General features: G+C 36.1%; 4 protein-coding genes across 4 annotated transcripts; 2 read left to right on the plus strand and 2 right to left on the minus strand.

The window, feature by feature from the left end:
• Positions 1-830: 830 nt before the first annotated feature.
• On the plus strand, positions 831-2,486 carry MRS44_003701 (uncharacterized protein; the record flags this gene model as incomplete). Its single annotated transcript, XM_065623300.1, has 1 exon — positions 831-2,486. The coding sequence occupies one exon, from the start codon at positions 831-833 to the stop codon at positions 2,484-2,486; it is 1,656 nt and encodes a 551-aa protein (XP_065479372.1).
• A 4,382-nt stretch (positions 2,487-6,868) lies between these two features.
• On the minus strand, positions 6,869-8,954 carry MRS44_003702 (uncharacterized protein; the record flags this gene model as incomplete). Its single annotated transcript, XM_046283023.2, has 9 exons — positions 6,869-6,935; positions 7,104-7,132; positions 7,179-7,449; positions 7,510-7,705; positions 7,758-7,799; positions 7,861-8,171; positions 8,223-8,242; positions 8,291-8,557; positions 8,607-8,954. 9 exons carry the CDS (start codon positions 8,952-8,954, stop codon positions 6,869-6,871), a joined length of 1,551 nt encoding a protein of 516 aa, XP_046137821.2.
• A 373-nt stretch (positions 8,955-9,327) lies between these two features.
• Positions 9,328-11,460, plus strand: MRS44_003703 (uncharacterized protein; the record flags this gene model as incomplete). Its single annotated transcript, XM_065623301.1, has 4 exons — positions 9,328-9,885; positions 9,931-10,451; positions 10,496-10,563; positions 10,619-11,460. The coding sequence occupies 4 exons, from the start codon at positions 9,328-9,330 to the stop codon at positions 11,458-11,460; spliced, it is 1,989 nt and encodes a 662-aa protein (XP_065479373.1).
• Positions 11,461-12,740: 1,280 nt separating this feature from the next.
• Positions 12,741-13,658, minus strand: MRS44_003704 (uncharacterized protein; the record flags this gene model as incomplete). The annotated part of the gene is made up of 1 exon (XM_046275435.2): positions 12,741-13,658. The coding sequence occupies one exon, from the start codon at positions 13,656-13,658 to the stop codon at positions 12,741-12,743; it is 918 nt and encodes a 305-aa protein (XP_046137824.2).
• Positions 13,659-19,519: the final 5,861 nt, after the last annotated feature.

The raw sequence follows: 19,519 nt of genomic DNA on the forward strand, positions 1-19,519 counted from the left end.
CTTAATACCCTTTAAGTATATTACTAGATATAATTTATACCCTATTTAAGAATAATATAATATAATCCCTTGCTAATATAAACCTAATATAACTAATTTATCCCTTAGGAATCCTATAATTATTATACCTAAGAAGAGTTATAAAGCATTTAATCTAGCCATAGTTAGTATATTTTATTTCTCTAATAAATTATAATAGGCTTTGATATAAATTTCTTATATATTTATTATATTTATATATTCTTATATAGTTTAGATATATCTTTCTTATAAGTTATTTTAATATTAATTATTATTTTTATTTTATAAATAAAGGTAATTTTTTTTTTATAATTCTTTATTACTTTTTCTTTCTTTTTATTATTAGGTATATACTTTATATAATTCCCTTTATAATATCTTTACCTTATATTTAAACTTAATTTAATTAATATTAATATTACTTACTTTAATAAGTTAATTTATTTATTAAGGTTTTTTATTATTATATACCTATTCTTATTATTTATAAGTTTTATTATATTTTTTTAATACCTTAATTTAATATTATAGGTATAAGCTATAATTATAATATATATAGTCCTCTTATTAATAATCCCTTTAATATATAATAAATAATAATAAGGACTATTTATTATATCTTATAACTTATTTCTTATAATTAAAGCCTTTTATAATAGCTTTTTTATAATTTACTTATTTAATTAATATTAAGAGTAATTATTATTTATAACGTACTTGATAAGCAAGCGCCGCAGTCAAGCAAGCGCCGCACTTTTCTACCTTACACCTAACCTTTCATTTAATCAATTGATTCTCAACAACCCAATATGTCAGCTACTACTATTGAAGCTAGAACCCTTCTTGCCCTTCAGGCCCTTCAAAATAACCCAAAACTAAGCATCCGACGCGCCGCAAGCACCTATACAGTCGATGAGCGACGACTACGTCGCCGCCAGCAAGGCATCCAATCTCGACGCGATACCATCCAGAAATCGCGCAAGCTATCCGATCTAGAGGAAGAGATCCTTATTCACTTCATTCTCGATCTGGATTCGCGAGGATTCCCCCCTAGGCTTCGTGGTGTAAAAGAAATGGCTGATCAATTGCTTGCCGACCGCGACGCGTCACCAGTTGGCACGCGTTGGGCTCATAACTTCGTTAAGCGGCACCCAGACCTCAAGACGCGTTTCTTTCGTAAATACGACTACCAGAGAGCTAAATGCGAAGACCCAATAATTATCCGCAACTGGTTTAGGCTCGTGGGGAATACAATCGCGAAGTACGGCATCCGATCAGATGATCTCTATAACTTTGACGAGACTGGCTTTCTTATGGGCATGATTGCAAGCGGAATGGTCGTCACAGGTTCAGAAAGGCGTTCAAAGCCGAAATCAGTGCAGCCTGGAAACCGGGAATGGATTACGGTCATTCAAGCGATCAATGCGGAAGGCCAGGCGATCCAGCCGTTTATCATTGGCGCGGGCCAATATCACCTCGCCAACTGGTACCGAGAAAGCAACCTCCCGGGCGATTGGGTTATTGCAACGACCCAAAATGGCTGGACCGATAATGAGACCGGTCTAGAGTGGCTAAAGCACTTTGACCGGTGTACAGCCAAGCGATCAAATAGTCGCTATCGTCTCTTAATCCTCGATGGCCACGAAAGTCACCACTCCATCGAATTCGAGAGATATTGCGAGGAAAAGAAGATTATCCGGCTTTGTATGCCGCCTCATTCCTCCCATTTGCTCCAGCCCCTTGACGTCGGGTGCTTTAGCGTGCTGAAGAAGGCTTATGGTCAAGAAATAGAGCGTCTGATCAGATGCTCTATAACCCACGTTTCAAAGACCGAGTTCTTTCCGGCCTTCTACGCCGCACACGAGGCCACTATGACGGAAAGAAATATCAAGGGGGCTTTTAAAGGAGCTGGCCTTGTTCCTCTTGACCCAGAAACTGTGGTCTCGAAGCTTGATGTTCAGCTACGGACGCCAACGCCGGTTAAGGAGGCAGCTAAACCGTCGACCCCTTGGGCTTCAAGGACCCCAAAGACCGTGATTGAGGCCGGATCTCAGTCTGAATACCTCGAAAGGCGGATCAGAAGGCATCAAAGTAGCTCGCCAGAGTCAATCTTAGAGGCTCTACAGTCTCTTACAAAGGGGACAAAGGCTGTTATGCATCAGGTTACCTTATTGACGGCTGAGGTCAGAGACCTTCGAGAGGCGAATGAGATATTAAGCCGGCGCCGGAGGGCAAAAAGGACTAGACTGCAGAAAAGAGGGGTGATGACAGTAGAGGAAGGAAGGCAAGCAATTGATCAAATGGATGTGGATGCGCAGGTAGTGGGTGAATCGTCGAGGAGTGGTAGTCAACGAAGGTCGGCGCGACCGGGTATTCGGCGTTGTGGTGTCTGCGGCAAGCCCGGCCATAATGCAAGGACGTGTCAGGTAGTGATTGAGACGTCTGGGGAAGAGTATAGTGAGTAGTTTTAACTAATTAAATGGTTTATGGTATTTTTATCGCGATAACTCTAGAGGGGGTTAAAAAAAGTGCGGCGCTTGCTTGACTGCGGCGCTTGCTTATCAAGTACGTTATTCTAATAATATTATTACTTTTTTTATTTACATTTCTTAATAACTATAATAATAATCCTTTTATTATTTATTATATTTAGCATAAGGTTTCTTTATTTTATTAATTCTAAGAGTAATTATTATTATATATTCTAAGTTTCTTTTAGTTATTTCTTAATATATTTTACTTAGCTATAAGTTATTCTTTTATTTAGTTTTTATTTATATTTATCTTAGTCTTATTTTATTAATATATTATATATATTTTATAATATTATAATAAGTTTAATTAATAATATCTTTCTTAATATCTCGCTATTTTTTATAATAAACCTTTTTAATATAATTTATCTTATAATAATAATAATATTTAAGACCTTAGTAATCTTATTTACCCTTCTATATAGCTCTAAGTATTATAAGGCTAGCTTTAATACTATAAAAGGTATTATTATTTCTTTTTACCTTAATTAATATTAAATTATAAATTATTAACTTTATTATTATTAAACTTAAAGTTTTATAATTTCTTTTATAAGAATTATTAATTATTAATTATAATTATTTTATTAATATATTTAATAAGGTTATTAAGTTATTTTTTTTATAAAGTTTTATTTATACTTTTTTCTTAAGTCTATTAAAAAATAGAGTTATTAATAATTTTTAATTTTAATTAATTTTTAAGGTAAATTAAAGGTATTTTATTTTATATTCTAAGGTAAATTAGGTTTATTAAAGTGCCTTAATTTCTTTTTTAGCTTATATCTTTTTATTAATAATTCTAAAAGCTTATTAAAGCGCTACCTTAAAGGCTTTATAATATAAGTAAAAATAATAAATATAAGATAAGTATTAGCTAATAGGGGCTATAAGATATTTTCTTATAATAGGCTTAAACTATATAATAATATAATTCTTATATCTTTTTATAATATATTAAACCTTATTAATAAATAAAGTAAATTATATTAAGTAATATATTATAAATACCCTTAGCTAAGTAAAAAATATTAATAACTTATAAGTAATTTTATTAAAGTGTTCTAAAGGGTTTAATTTTAAGATTTCTTTTATATCTCTTTTATTTATAGCGGTAATTAATATATTACTAATATTTTAGATATTATCTAGGTAGGTTATATTTTAAATATACTAGGTTTTACTTATCCTTTTAATAAGATTATATATCTTATTTATTTTAGCGCTTATAATAATAATTTATATATAGAGTTACTTAATATCTTTCTTATTATTATTATTATCTTTTATATCTTTATTAATTAAAATAACTTAAGTAAATATAATAAATAAGTAATTAATAAATAAGACTTATTAATAATTATTTATAAGAGTTACCTAGGTAACTATTATATTTAATATTATTTAAAATAATATAAATAATCCTCTAAATAAGAGCTATTAATATATAATAATTATATATATTTCTAAGGAATAAATTAATTATATTAGGTTTATATTAATAAAAGGGAATATTATATTATTTTAAATAAGGTATAAATTATATTTAATAATATACTTAAGGGTATTAAGTATAACTAAGTTATATTAATAGCTAAGATAGCTTTTATATAAGAAAATATAATAAATATATTTTATATATTAAGTAAGTCACTAAGGCCTAAGTAAGTAGGTTATAATTACTTATTGCCTCTGCGGTAAGTTATATATTCTTATTTATGTATAGAGAAGTAAGCCGCTTATTATTACTATTAATTAATAAGTATTATAAGATTATATAAGGCATATAATTAGGACTTAATTAAGCTATAATATTAATTTATATATTTATAATAATCTTTATATTATTATTATTCTCTTTTTTATTACTAGGTAATAATAGTATTAAGTCTCTTAATAATACTAAGAGAATATCTTTAAGTATATTATTTAATTAACCTCGCGAGGCTATTACCTCTTATAAGGCTATAGCCTTATTAAGGTTAGCTAAGTAATTAGTGGCCTTAGGAGTAGCTTTTAGAATATATTAGCTCTAAATTTAATAATAAAAGTGCTAGGTTTCCTTATTAGCTTTAGTTTAAAGGTGCTAATAATACTTTAAGATATTTCTTTTTAATTTATTTATTAATCTCTAGTAGTTAGCCTCTTATAAAGCTATTATAGCTACTTTTATTATTATTTTTTCTTACTTTACTTTTATAGCTGCGCTACTATAGAGATAAAGCTAGCTATTATTATAAAGGCTTTAAAAGAGATTATTTTATTACTAAGTTAATCTCTTTTCTTTTAATCTCTTATCTCTTTACTTTTATACTTTAATTATATACTTTAACTTATTTATATTAAATATATTATCTTTAATGCCTTTAATTTATTATTAACTTAATATATATAATATCTCTTAAGATATATATATTTCTTATATAATATAACGTTATTCTTATATAACTTTTAAGTTATAATAGTAAAGTTAATATATACTTTAATATATTAGATAATTTTCTTTATTAATATATTAAGGAGAGATATAAACCTTTAAATAAATTAATTAAAGAGATACTTTTTAACCCTCCTTAGGGTTATTTTATCCCTATTTAATTTAATTAGAAATAAGAGCTTATCTTATTTTTTAATATATTAATAAAGTAAACCTAAGATAACTTCTAGGTTAAAAAGGGATAGCCCTAACTTCTTAAACTTAATATATATATAATAGGCCTTAAAGGTAGTTATATATATCTAATTTTATTAATTTAAGAAGTTAAATTAAGAAATTTATAGATTATTAATTATTATAAAGTCCTTAAGTATATATTTCTATTTATTCTTAAGGTATTAATAGACTTTTATATTAAGAGCTTATAAATAATAGCTAATATAACTTAGGAGCTAATATAAGATAATATTAAATATCTTATAATATTATAAGAATTTAAGATCCTTATAAGTAAAAAAAGAATTTATTAAAAAGAGCTAATATAAGGTTAGAGCCTTTTTAATTTAATAGCGAGGTTTAAATATATATTTCTTATTAAATTAAGACTTTATAATAATTATTAAATAGCTAAATTACTCCTTAAAAAGGATTTAATAAAGGTTTTATTAATAATAAAAAATAATAATTAAAGTATTATAATTATTAAATAACTTAATAAAAGTTATTAAAAACTTATATTAATAAATATAAAAATAACTTAGTTATTAATATTAACCTAGGTATATTTCTTTAATAATACTTTTATTATAAATATTAAAAATAAAAAAATTAACTTTTTAATTATATTAATTATATTAATAAAAATTAAAGATTTTTTATTCTTAGGCTAAAAAATAATTATTTATATATTTTATTTTATTTATATAAAAAAGAGCTTAAGGTTATTATTTATTTACTTAATTTATAAAGAAGTCTTATTAAAGTTTTAAAGATTATATTTTTAAATACTAATAGTATATATTAAAATATTAAATTCTTTAAATTAATTATTAATATATTATATATTAGTCTTAGTAGCGATATAAGTAACTTTTTAGACTTTTTAGGACTTATATTAAAGCTCTAAATAATACTTTTTAAACCTTTATATTTATAATATTAATATAAGAGGCTATAGGTTATTAAATTAATATCTTTAAAGGAAATTAATATAATTATAAATAGAGGTTTTTAATATTATAAAAGTATTTTTTTAATTAAATAAATAAAAGTTATTAAAGCTTATTTTTCTAGCCTAGTTAGCGCTATTAAAATCCCTCCTTTAGAATTAAAAAGTAATAGCTTTTTAGCTTTTAATAAATATATATATTTCTTAGTTAAAGTAATATTTATATAATAGAGCATAATTATCTTCTTAATTTTATATTTACTTAGTAAGGTGTTTACCTAAGTTATTAATAGGGTTAAAGCCCCTAATAAATATATATATGCTATATATGCTATAATAGCGCTTTTTTTATTTAAAAATTAAGGTATAATTAGTTTTAATTAATTATAAAGTCTAGCTTTAATTTAAAGCTATTTAGCCTTCAATTAATAAAGAAATAAGGTAATTAAGTTACTTAAGGTAGTTATAGTAGTGATATAGTTATAGGTTATGATGCCCCCTCTATGATGAATAGAGGGGTATGTAACTTATTTACCTAACCCCTGGGTACGGGGTAAGGAAGCCAGACTGCTAGTGGGACATTATCACGACTAGTCCCATTCTAGTCTAAATTTAGTTGTCGCTGATCTCTATACTACTTATACAATTTCTATTTACATTTTGTCTCGGTGCTAAGAACATTGCGTTTTAGGTATTTATTATTGTCTGCTACTTCTCGAGAAGGCAGAGAATGTGAGGCATCATCGCCACCCAGGCTGAAGACGATCTCGAGGCCCTGTTGCGCGTGGAATAGCCATCAGATCAGTCCTGTTTCTCCCCAGATGCTCACCGCTAGCGACGCTCTCAGTGTGTTGCAACAAGGCGCCCATTGACGGGGAAAAAGTGTCGCAATTTGGACATGTCAATCGGCGTCGGCATCTTGTGCCCATATTAGTTCGCATACCTGCTCCATGATCGCAGCCTCTTCCCATACTATCAAGGGTTAGTCCTACTCCAGTTTGCGAGTCGCGTCACTTACACGTTCCAAAATAAACGGCAGTGGCACCAGCATGAGGGATATGAAGCCCAGTGTGCTCGATGCCCATCCGATGCCCAGATTCTGCAGCATGCGCGGCGCAGCCAGAGGCAGCGCGCCACCAAACGAGCTCCGAAAGAAGGTGTTGCCTGCAAAGACACCAGCAACGTGCTGTGGGTACGACTCGCCGAGGTAGTTGAGGATGGACTGGAAGGTGAGATAGAAGCCGGGGGCGAAGAAGCCAGAACCGATAATGGGGACGATCCAGTGGATGCTATAACGTTATTTTCAGCATTCTTCTCCGTAGTCCTTGGAAAAAGTATTGGGTGCGTACCTTTCGCGAGATGTCCAGGCAAAGACGAAGAGGCAGACGGGAATGCAGATGGCACCGACTTGGCCGGGCCGGAGGCGGTCTTCAGGCTGTACAATGGTCTCAGGGTCGGCGACTCGGGGTTGGTAGACGAAGTAGAGCCAGAGAAGGTATGCTGAGACCGAGAGTACGGCGCCGACGAGGATGCCAAAGAAGGTAACTGCCACGTTAGAAAACCAGTAGTTGCGTTGGGAAACCGAAACATTACTTACGCGCCTGTTGTGTCGCATCGAAGCGGTATATGCCTCCGAAAACTACACCGTTGTCAGCATCACGGTCACAGTTACCGGTGGTATGATTCAACCATAGGCTCACCAAACGGAAAGAGCTCGAACCACAGATACAAAATGCCGTAAATGAGCATCGTGTGTATGTTGACAAACAAGATGACGGGATCCATGCAGGAGAGCTTAAAGTCGTCGACTGTCTGGCGTGCGACACCGAGGAAAAAGCTTCGCAATGAATGATTTTTGCCCTGCGTATTTTCCTGCTGCAGGCGACATGCTCGGCGGTGCTGAATATTGGCCATGAGTGTCTCGGGCAGGAAGAAGAAGATGAAGATGGTCGTAAACGCGGTGATGCCAGCAAGAAGCCAGAGCGTCGCCGTCCATGTTTTCCAGCGGGTACTAGACCAAGTCAGCGCGAGTCCCGAGACAACTCTGGTGCTTGTCACATACATCGCCAAGGTTCCAAAGATCTATGGAAGTCAGTGTGAAGCAAGATGGTGGATATGAGAGAGACTTACTGGGCCTAGAATCGGCCCACAAACACCACTGACGGCGTAAAATGCAATGGCGTACGGGACCTCGGGCGGGCCATATATCTCCATCAATGTGGCGCCGCCGACGCTTATGGGGGCACTGCCGACGAAACCACCGATGAAGCGGAGCACTAATATTGTAGAAACATTCTTGGCCAGGGCTGTCCCAATGTTGATAAGGCAGAATGCTAGTGATCCGAGAACGTAGACGGGCGAGCGTCCAATGGACGGTAGGTTGGAGAGGGGCGACAGCTGCAACATCTAGTTAGCTCGGACTCCTGGGATGATTGAGGACACATACAATGAGGGGACCGATACCATATGCAATAACAAACAGGGACAGTCCCAGCGTGCCCTGGCTTGCGTTCGCGCCGAGTTTCTCCTCGATCAGCGGAATACTCGGCGTGAAGATGGCCGACGCTGCGTAGAAGCTAAAGTTGAGGAGCATCACGTCCGCCATGACAAAGGACTTCACTAGGGTCGGCCAATTTCTAGGCCACTCGAGGTCTCCAGCATGCTGGCCTGTCGAGTCCTGAAGCTCGATGGAAGACTCTTTATTGGTTAAATCACGTTGATGGGGAAAAGCCTTGTCTTTGGTGAGGTAGTTGGCGGTGCGACCAAACAGGCTCTCACGGAGTAGAATGTCCATTTTTGCAAGTCGATAAATGAGATTTTCCGGTACTGTAACACATCTCAGCTGTGGTGAAAACGTGTTTAAATATTCGCATAGCTCGAACGGGCTTACGACCTTACGGAGGAGTTCCGAACCACTTAATTTGACAAAGCTTTCTCGGACTACCGTCTGAGTCGGAGTCCCGTGACAGTGTGGATCACAATGGCATTTCGCACCCGGAATTCCGAAGAGGTGGCAACTTAACCTTGCCATCAATCGGAGCTTCAACCATTCTCAACGCGATGGCCCCGGCACGGACACAGAGGTCTACTCCGTCGCGCAAAAAGTCGTGTCTGCCGTGTGCAAGGTCCAAGGTCCGTTGCGGCCTTGAACGTCCGTCGTGCGCACGATGCGTTGCATCGAATCGCCCATGCCGATACGCAACGGCCGACGGCCCTTCATCACCGGCTGCGCCTCGACATGTCGTCGCGCCGACGAGCAACGCAACACCCGCATCTCTGTCGACGATCTTTACGGATCCTGCAGAGGCAGGGTATGCGGAACCGTGTGTGACACGTCAAACTCCGGCCCCGACGCAGGACGTAACACCACAGACTTGCCATCTAGCCTCGTTGAACTTCTCACACCTGGACCTTGTACCACTTGCCGATGCAGATCAAATTCGCGACCGGTGGCTGCGACCATTTCTCGCTGTCGGGGATCCAGTGCCCAAAGCGTTTCACCCATACACGTTGCAGTATATGAGCTGCGTACTGCGAACGTACCCCAAGCAGATGGCCGGAGACGGCATCCCCCAATGATTCATCCCATGCAACTGTCGGACGGAATCCCGACAGCCCTAGCAAACTGCTACAGCTTGGTCCGCTTGTGGCATCATCGCGCAGGTGGAAGCGAGGGTATTGTCGCGGAGACGGTTGGGCGGGAGATGGACAGGCTGGCGCAGCATGTGAGTCCATGTTATCCCACAATGTCACAATCACTGACAATTCAGGACCCGAATGCCGGAAACGTCGATGCTTTGGCCGCTTTCCAGGCATACCTCGCCTACTCCATCATGGCGTACTTCTCTCCCATCTCCAGTAGTCCCCTTGCCAACGACGCCACCATGGTCACACTGCAAGAGATGGCTTTCCGGATCGCTCAGGGAGGCCTCGTCTTGCACTCCGAACTAAACGGCACTCGCCCCTCATGGGAGTCGTGGATCGTCGCTTCGGTCAAGCGCAGGGCCGTGTTTACGTTTTACCTCCTCAGCAGCGTGTACAATGCCGATAGCAACCTCCCCAACTTCCTCGCAGAGGAACTGCGGGAAGTGTACGCGCCGGATTCGAAGCGCGTCTGGGAGGCAAAGAGTAGGCAGGAATGGGAGCGGGAGTACGCACGGCATCTGTCGCTATGGCCGGATGGGCCGCTAAAGATCTCCGAGCTGTGGCGATCGCCGGATACGGGATCAACCGGCCGTCGAGAGAGGATCGACCGGTGGGTGCAAGGTGCCGACGAGTTTGGCATGATGCTGTTTGCAGTCTGCGTGCACCTTCACGGATATTGATTGTCCCTAGAACCATGTCGGCCGTCCCGACCCTGCTCCACCTGATCGCAGCACCGCGTCGGAACTCCGGGTGGGGTTGTACGGCGAGGTTTATTTAAATCAGCCCCGTCCTCACATACCACCCACTCTTCAGACACATGGGACGAAATTAAAGCACTAAACAGAATGGCATTGAATCAGTCAGTTTACTCGACGGACCACTCCTCGTCCGTCCTGCGCACACACCGCTGGCGCACCGTGGCCAACTCGGCCAACTACCTCATCCCTCACCTTCGCCCGGATATGAAGATCCTCGACGTCGGGTGTGGCCCAGGCTCCATCACCATCGACCTCGCCCGCCTCGTCCCGCAGGGCCACGTTGCCGGAATTGAATACGTGCCAGATCCGCTTGACGGAGCCCGTGCCCTCGCCGCATCGCAGGGAGTCAACAATGTCTCATTCGATGTCGGCGACATCCACTCTCTCCCGTTCAACGATGATACGTTTGATATCGTCCACGCCCATCAGGTCCTCCAGCACATTGCCGATCCTATTAAAGCACTAAAGGAGATGCGTCGCGTGACCAAACCCGGCGGACTGGTTGCCTGCCGAGAATCCGCCTCTATGACCTGGTATCCTGAGTCGCGCACGCTCGACAAGTGGTACAGAGTCACGGCCAAGATGGCTGCCGCCAAGGGCGGCAATCCCCATCCCGGCAGCCACATCCACGTCTGGGCGGAACAATCAGGGTTCGCCAAGGGCGACATCTCCAGGAGTGCCGGGTCGTGGTGCTTTAGCAGCGACGAGGAGCGCGAGTATTGGGGCGGGTCGATGGGACAGCGAGCGAGGTCATCGGGGTTTGCGACAATGGCGGTGGAGGAGGGCTTCTCGACTGTAGAGGAGCTGGAGGAGGTACAGCAGGGATGGGATAAGTTTAGGGAGGATGGGGATGCGTGGTTTGGGCTGTTGCACGGTGAGATTTTGTGCAGGAAGTGATTCTTTCGCAAGGGTGGTGGCGGCCAACAGGTAGACTTAGATTCGATAAAGGGACCGGTATGGCAGAAGGTGATGCGGGAGCCGAGCGTGCTCGACATTGCTGGAGCGGGTATACACTCTGTGCAGCAGGGCTAGAAATACATTATGGTGATTCCCATCATGGAGATTCCCATTGATAGTGCCGCTAATTACATATGCCCTACCCTGTACGAAAGAAACTCCCCAATGGCAAGATATTCAGAAAGGGGTGCATGCACGCGGGCATTTAGTCACGGTGCACGGGCTCAGGCAAATAAAATACTACGTTAGCACGTTGAAAGCGCGACAAAAGTCAGCCTTCCGGCCATGAAATGATGGTGTTGAATACGTGCTGAAAGATTGGAGTGTCGCATATCAAGCCCTGGTCCCACTAGAGCAGATGCTACTGCCTAAAACAGGCAACCACTTTCATTTGTGTATAAAGAGCTGCACGACTTAGTGCATCTTGTCGTTGGGTTCTTAGACCTCAAATAATTCTCATGCATCGACTGGTATAATCATCAATACACACACAATTTCACCTAAATATCTGACAGATGGGGGGAGCTCAAGCATCACCAAGTCCGAATGGGATAGCAGACTGATCGCGAAATTCAAAAGGGTTATTTATGCGAGCCCAACGCTCTAAGAAACGAGGCACAATTCGACGTATAGAACACGGCCATCGTACTTAGCCTACCCCGATCTTTGTTGCCGTGAACGGTGAGCAATCATCTAGCGTAGTCGATGTAGCAGGTAGCTCACAGTGTGTCTCGGCGTCATCCTTGTTCTCGCGGTGCTGCAGTGACGGAGCTGCAGGTAATTTCGTCGGCGATGTCACAGCACTGACATGTCTCGAACCTGATCAGATGATGGCCGTACTTCTGATACGTGCTGCTGCTAGCACTTGCGCTGTCAGGCTCTGTATTATCCGGAGCGGAATGTGGACGTCGCTGGTGCAGCTGACTGGCCGCCTTGAGATTGCCATGCTCCCTTGCTAATTAGGTCCAGGACATACACAGCTGTCGATTGCAATCTTGAGTCATCATGATATCATTCTATACATAGCATTCTGTACGTGGTCTCGGCGCTAGGCCTAAAGTAATTACTCTGGCGCCGATGCACACTATATCAACGCCCTCAGTCTCCTTTTAACATAGCCGGTGCTGCACTGCCTTGAACGACACGAGTATGAGTTCCCGCCGGACTTATAGGTGGCGGCAGAGGGGATCGTTCTCGTGAGCCGAAAGTCGTTGCCAACGTTACCCTGTTCTGGTAGGCGGGCGTGGTAACCCGACCCCATGCTCCGGATCCTCTTCAAGACTGCCACCTGCTTCTTCCAACAGTTGAGGGAACCATCTCAAGATCCTGTCTCTGAATACTTCATACCCGGCTCCCATTCTCAAGACCTGCATCTTCTCGGCGTCAAAGTTGACACCACCCCGACCATACATATGCCACTTCTGCAGACCGTAATCCACGACCAAGTCGGCGCAGGCAAGCACGGCCGGTTCAACGTCTTCAATGCGGAATCGCTGTCCCTGCCCCGTAACGTTTGCGGAAGTCCCGAACATCAGCATGCCATGTGGATCGTCATCGCAAAGCCTGCCAAGCTCTCGCAAGAAAGGCCCCTCTGCAACGGCGATGCTGATCGTATCTCCCTTTGTGACCTGAGAGAGTGTGGTATTATCTAGGGCTGCCAAACGCGGGTGAAGATTCTTGGAATCGTATTTGGCGATGATTCCAACTATCATCCCCATATCTTCCGTCAAGACACGTGTAAGTTCAAACTTGGACTCGGGTAATATATGCATTTGCCGATGCTGCTGGTACGTCCCAATGATACCGATGTTGTGGCCCTGTTGACGGCCTTTAGCGGCGAAGATCCTCTGGACTCCATCTTGCGTGCTTGTCATAAGTGCGTAGCCTACATCGGTTGGGGCGATGATGACTCCACCAGACTGGAGAGCCCAATAAGCTTGTTGCGCATCCTGAGACACGTTTGGCACATTGCCTGGCTCCGGAATGACGCGGGGGCCCATGGAGTTGATGGTCTGAACGAGTACGCTGAGTGAAGTGGTATGCTGCTGTTTGAAGTTTTCGGAGCTTCCTTCAGCTGGATCAGAAGCAACGTGCGGGGGTAATGCTATAAGTATGGATAGGCGAGCGTGAACTGACATCATGCAATTTGAAGAGGCGACTGGCCCGTTGCTGGTAGGATAGGGGAGCTTGGCGCAAACTTTGATTTCGGGGTTCCGGTCAGAGTTAGAGCTCACCTCCGGAACTCCGGTCATCAGTGTTGCGTGGAGAGTGCGGGTTGAGGCGGCGTCGTTCAAGTTTTGGTGAAAATAGAAAGGCGGGCGGAAAATCAGGCCAAAAACTCCGAGAAAATCAGCCTCGCCAATGCACCCGATGAAAAGTATACCAATCTACAGCTATAAATGTAATCTATTCGCTTGAACTATGCACGAGAGTTTTATCATTTTATGTTAAAGGCTACTCTCGATTGAACTATGCAGGTCGAGAGTTTTATCATTTTAGGTCTGGTGAGAGCATTATGCAAGGAAAGCGGCCGCTTCTTAAAGAAATGGGGTATCTAGGCATGGGCCTTGTGGAGGGGCAGTGATGAAACAAAAATGGGTTGATTGTGTTATTGTTGGTTAATCTATGATGGTTAAAGGGATCAATGATAGGTTTAGGGTGTCGGATTTCGCTTGTGTTCGGGCAGACTCAGCCAATAAGATCTCATCTAGGACGAATAATACGCTTATCGCTTTCTAGGAGCTAGTACGCCTCGGTTTTAAATAGAACGCTATCCCTATTAAACAGCATGGTACCCCTATTCTCTCGATAAGATAAGACGTAAGATAATAAGATAAGATAAGATTAGATATTCGTCCTGGTAGCACGTCGCAAATGCTCGCAGCCGTAATCAGAGTACCGTAGTACAATTGTTAAACAATTCAACTGCGCTAAAAAAAACTAGGCGCGCCACATAGTTAGTGGCAAGATCGCAATTACTCATCTTATTTAACAACAATAAGTTACTAGCGTTAAAGGTTAGTTGCCTCTTATTATTAATAAGCTGCCACTGCTAGCTAGTAAATAGTTAGGAATTAGAAGTATAGTATAATTACCTTACTATAAAGCCATAAAGAAAATACTAGAGATTACTTAGCTATTATAATTTATAATAAACTTTATATTAACTTTAGTCTCTATTCCTAGTACTAAGGGTTAATATTTAATAAAAAAAGTTCTTAACTTATTAAATTATAAAATACTATTACTTAATAAAACTCTTTTTATATCATATTCCTTTTTATATTATTTCTTAAAATAATAATTAACTTAATAATTAAAAAAAAAAAAATTTAAAAATTAATAAAAAATAAGTAATAAAGTAAGTCTTATATATTAAAATAAAATAAGTATTTTTTAATTCTTTTAGCCTTAAAAGCTAATTTATTAAAATTATTATAAGATTATTTCTTTTAGTTATAATTAGTATATATAAAAACCTAATTTACTTATTATTTAATTTCTTTAAAAAAAAGTAATATAAGGTAGTTAAAAAAATCTAAAAAATAACTAATTTAGCTAAAAAGTAATAATTTAAGTATATTTAATATCTACTTATATTAGTTATATTATTATATCCTTCTTATATAAATTAATAAACTATAGCTTATTAAAAATACTAAGTATATATAGCTAATAAATGCTTTTATACTAGGGGATATCTTATAAGATAATAGCTTTTAAGATATTATTATAAATATAATAATAAATAAAGATAGCTTTAAGAATAATAAAAAGTAATATCTAATTAGCCTAGCTATTTACTTAATTTATAAAAACATATTTAAATTATTTAAGGCTAGGCTATTTTAATAGTAGAGAAATAATAATATAATATATAAACTACTTATAGCTAATTAAGGCTATAAGGGCTACTTAATAAGTAATTAAAAAAAAGGTAAATTAAAAGATTAAAATAAAAAGAATACCTAGCTAAGAGCTATGGCGAAAGATGCCTCTTTTGATTAAGTAGTTATATAACTAAGCATATAACTAATAGGCTCGCCTAAGCCCTAACTTATACCTCCCCTTATAGCCACTACTTACCCTTAAGCGCTAATAGCTATAAAAAAAAAAAAGTAGGCTTAAAGCCTTTTAATTAGCCTAATTAGCTTATTAAATAACCTAAAAATAACCCCCCCTATAAGGGTTAAAAAATTATAGCTCTAGAAAACTAGTTATAAATAGTCTTAAAGCCTAAAGTTAATCTTAAGGGCCCTAAAAAGGTAAATTATAATATAGCCTAATAACTTAGCTATATATATAAAACCCTAGGCTAATTAATTAACTAATTTATTAAGTAACTTAGCTAATTAGGGCTCTTAAAGCTCTAAAAAACCTAGCTTTTACCTCTCTTATTACTAGCCTTATAACTATCTAGCTTATAAGGTTATAACTTAGCTTAAAAGCTTAGCTATATATATAAGTTACTTAGCTAGTTAATTAATTAATTTATTAATTAACTTAACTAGCTAGGGCTCTTAAAGCTCTAAAAATATTATTTTATCTCCCTTATTATTAGCCTTTAAAGCTTACTTAGCTTATAAGGTTATATCTTAGCTTAAAGGTTTAGTTATATACTTAATTTTCTAGGCTAATTAATTAATTAATTTATTAAGTAACTTAACTAAGTAAAGCTCTTAAACCCCTTAAAAGTAATTATTTTTACCTTCCTAGCTATTAACCTTCTTATAAGATTATAACTTAGGTTAAAGGCTTAGTTATATATATAAATTATTAGCCTAATTAATTAATTAATCTATTAAGTAATTTAACTAGCTAGGCTCTTAAGGCTCTTAAGGCTCTAAAAAAATATAACTTTACCTCCCTTATTATTAGCCTTTAATATATACTTAGCTCATAAGGTTATAGCTTAGCTTAGAAGCTTATTAATATATATAAATCCCTTAGCTAACTAATTAATTTATCTAACTATTAACCTAGCTAATTAAGGCTCTTAAAGCTCTAAAAAATATAGCTTTATCTCTTTTATTACTAGCCTTTAAAGCCTTTAGCTTATAAGGTTATAACTTAGCTTAAAAGCTTAGTAATATATATAATTTACTTAGCTAATTAATTAATTAATTTATTACTTAATTTCTTTAAAGTTACTTTACTTTTCTTATTATTAGCCTTTAAAGCTTACTTAGCTTATAAGGTTATAGCTAGGCTTAGAAGCTTATAGCTAAGCTCTCTCTTTATATATATATTAATTATAGCTCTTAAAGTTACCTAAAGAGGTAATTTAACTAAAAAAGGAAATTACTTATAGCCTTAAATAGCTACTAAAGGTAACTCAATTAAAAAAGAAATAAAAAAAAAAGCTTTAAAAAAAAATAAAAAATAAATTACTAGCTAGCTATAAAGATTAGCTATAATAATAATTTCTTAACTAGCTAATTAATTAAGCTAGTAATAGCTAAAGGCTCTTTTAGCTATAGCTATAATAAAAGCTTTTTATTATTAAAATTATTATTAAAATTACTATTATTCGCATATTTATATAAGCTAAGATATATATATTATGCATTTAACCGGATAGGTTTAATTAATTAAACCTATAGACTTCTATTTACCGCTAAGTTTTAGTCTAGCGCTAAGCCTTAGCGCTGATACTTTTTAGGTTTATAGAACTCTGACGCTGACTCTAAAGAATTAATCCCTCTGAAACCTATAACGCTGATAACCTCTATTTCCTAATATAGTTACGCCTATAGCTACGTGGCTAGATCCTAGCTAGCTATAAGACTTCTTTGATCTTCTTATTTAGTATTATGAAAGGTATTAATGCTAATAATAAGAGTTATAAGCTATGCCTTATATGGGTGTATATTATTATTATCTCTTAAGCTATTAAGAAAACTAATTTCTTTCTAGGCGAGATAGATACTTATATTTCTTTAGCTTCTTTTTAAGGGCCTTTAATAAAGAAAGCTCTTCTTTAATAAAGTTAAATTAATTATTTATATTATAACTAGGTAAAAAGAGGCTAGGTAGAAAAAGAAGAAAGTTATAGCTAAAGATCGCGAGTTTAACCTAAACCTTTTATTTAGTAGGCCGCGTACCTATTATAACGCTCTAAATAGCTCTATATAATATTATCTCTCATAGCTTATTATAAGTGCTTTTTATGCCCCCTGCGAAGCTTATAGACCTCTTTGGCAAGGTTATCCTAGTTATATAAGAAGGCATATTAATAGGTATTAGCCGCGCTACTTTAATCTATTAGTTAAAGGTCTTTGCGGAAAGCTATTGTAATCTTATTAATATATTATTAATTAATTAGCTAGTCGCAGATTAGTTAACTAGTTAGTTATAATTATTATTAGTTATAGTTAAACCTCCTCTCACGAGGATAATAAAAGTATAATCCTTTAAGATTTTAATCTCTTTAAAGTAATTAAGAATTATAAGGATAATTAAAAGGTTAATATTAGAGGGGAGCTACTATATAAAGGGGATTTTAATTACTTTAGCTAGTTAAGATATAAGTTATTTATTATAAATAGAGTTAGTTTTAGCGTATTATTAAAGCTATTAATAATTATATAGATAAACCTTATTAATTTAAGCCTATTAAGACCTTAGGCTTTAAGTATAGAGCTTTTATTATTAAAATTACTAAGATATTAATTAAGATACTTTAATCCCTATTTTAAGTAGCATAAAGTAATAAAATAATAATAAAAGCTTTATAGCTATTATAAGTTAATCTTTATAGCTTTTTATTATAATAAAAAACAAAAAGTCTTAATATAGCTCTAAGAGTTAATTTTAATAATAATTTCTTAGCTAATTTATTAATTAAGCTATTAAGTAACTTTAATAATTAAGCTTCTTTATAAGCCTAACTAACTAAGGCACTTTTAGCCTTTATATTAATTAGTATTACCCGCTATAGCTCTCTCTTTAAGCTACTTAGTTAGCCTTAGCTTTAAAGATAAATTATAATAGTAATTTCTTAGTTATTTAATCTCTTTAACTTATTAATTAATTATAAGGTAAGGGCTTTTATAGCTACCTTTAATAAAAGGTTTAAAGCCCGGCTATAAAGTTAGCTACTAAAGCTAGCTACTAAAGTTAGCTATAACTAGCTTACTTACTAAAGGAAGAAAAAGGCTAATAAGCTAAAGTCATAGCTTAGCTATAAGAGTTAATTTTAGCTATAATTCCCCCTAGCTAATTAACTAATTAGGCTAAAAAATAACCTAGTAGCCTTTGCAAAGGCTAGCTATAAAGAAAGATAATTTATTGCGGCAGTTATAGCTATAAAAGAAAGGAAGGTTAGCTATAGCTACTAAAGCTATTAAAAAGGAAGAAGTTAATTAGTTAATAAAGGCTTTAGCTAGGTTAGAAGTAGTATTTATTTATAGCTATTATTAAGGAAATTAGGCCCTATAGCGAAAATAATAACTTAGGCTTATTAATTAGCTATAATAGCTTTTCCTTAGCTAATTAATTAATTAATCTATTAATTAATTAATAATAAAAAAAAAGGCTCTTTTAAGGTATTAGCTATAACTAAAGAAAGAAATTTAAAAAAAGAAAATTTATAACTTAATAAAAGGAGCTACTAAGTAAGAAAGAAAAAGCTATTAAAAAAGCTAGCTATTATAATAAGGCTCTAAATAAAAAGGTTACCTTATAGCCTTAAAGGTTAATTTTAGCTATAAGTCCTTTAGCTAATTAATTAATTAATTTATTAAGTAACTTCTTAATAAAGACACTTATAAGGCTATAATTAAAGAAGCCTAAAGGTTAAAGGTTAAAGGTCTTATTATAAGGTAAGGTCTAGTAATAAAAGAAAGTCTAATATAATAAATCTACTTATAGCTACCGCGAGAAAGTATAATATAACTATCTTAATTAATTATATAACTAATTTAACTAGCTAATTAAGGCATTAGTTTATTAAATAACTATAAAGCTTAAGGCCTTTATAATAATTAGTATAGGCAGT

Source organism: Fusarium solani, assembly GCF_023522795.1.
Source record: "Fusarium solani strain SB1 chromosome Unknown bctg00000001, whole genome shotgun sequence".
Taxonomy (NCBI): Eukaryota; Fungi; Ascomycota; class Sordariomycetes; order Hypocreales; family Nectriaceae; genus Fusarium; species Fusarium solani.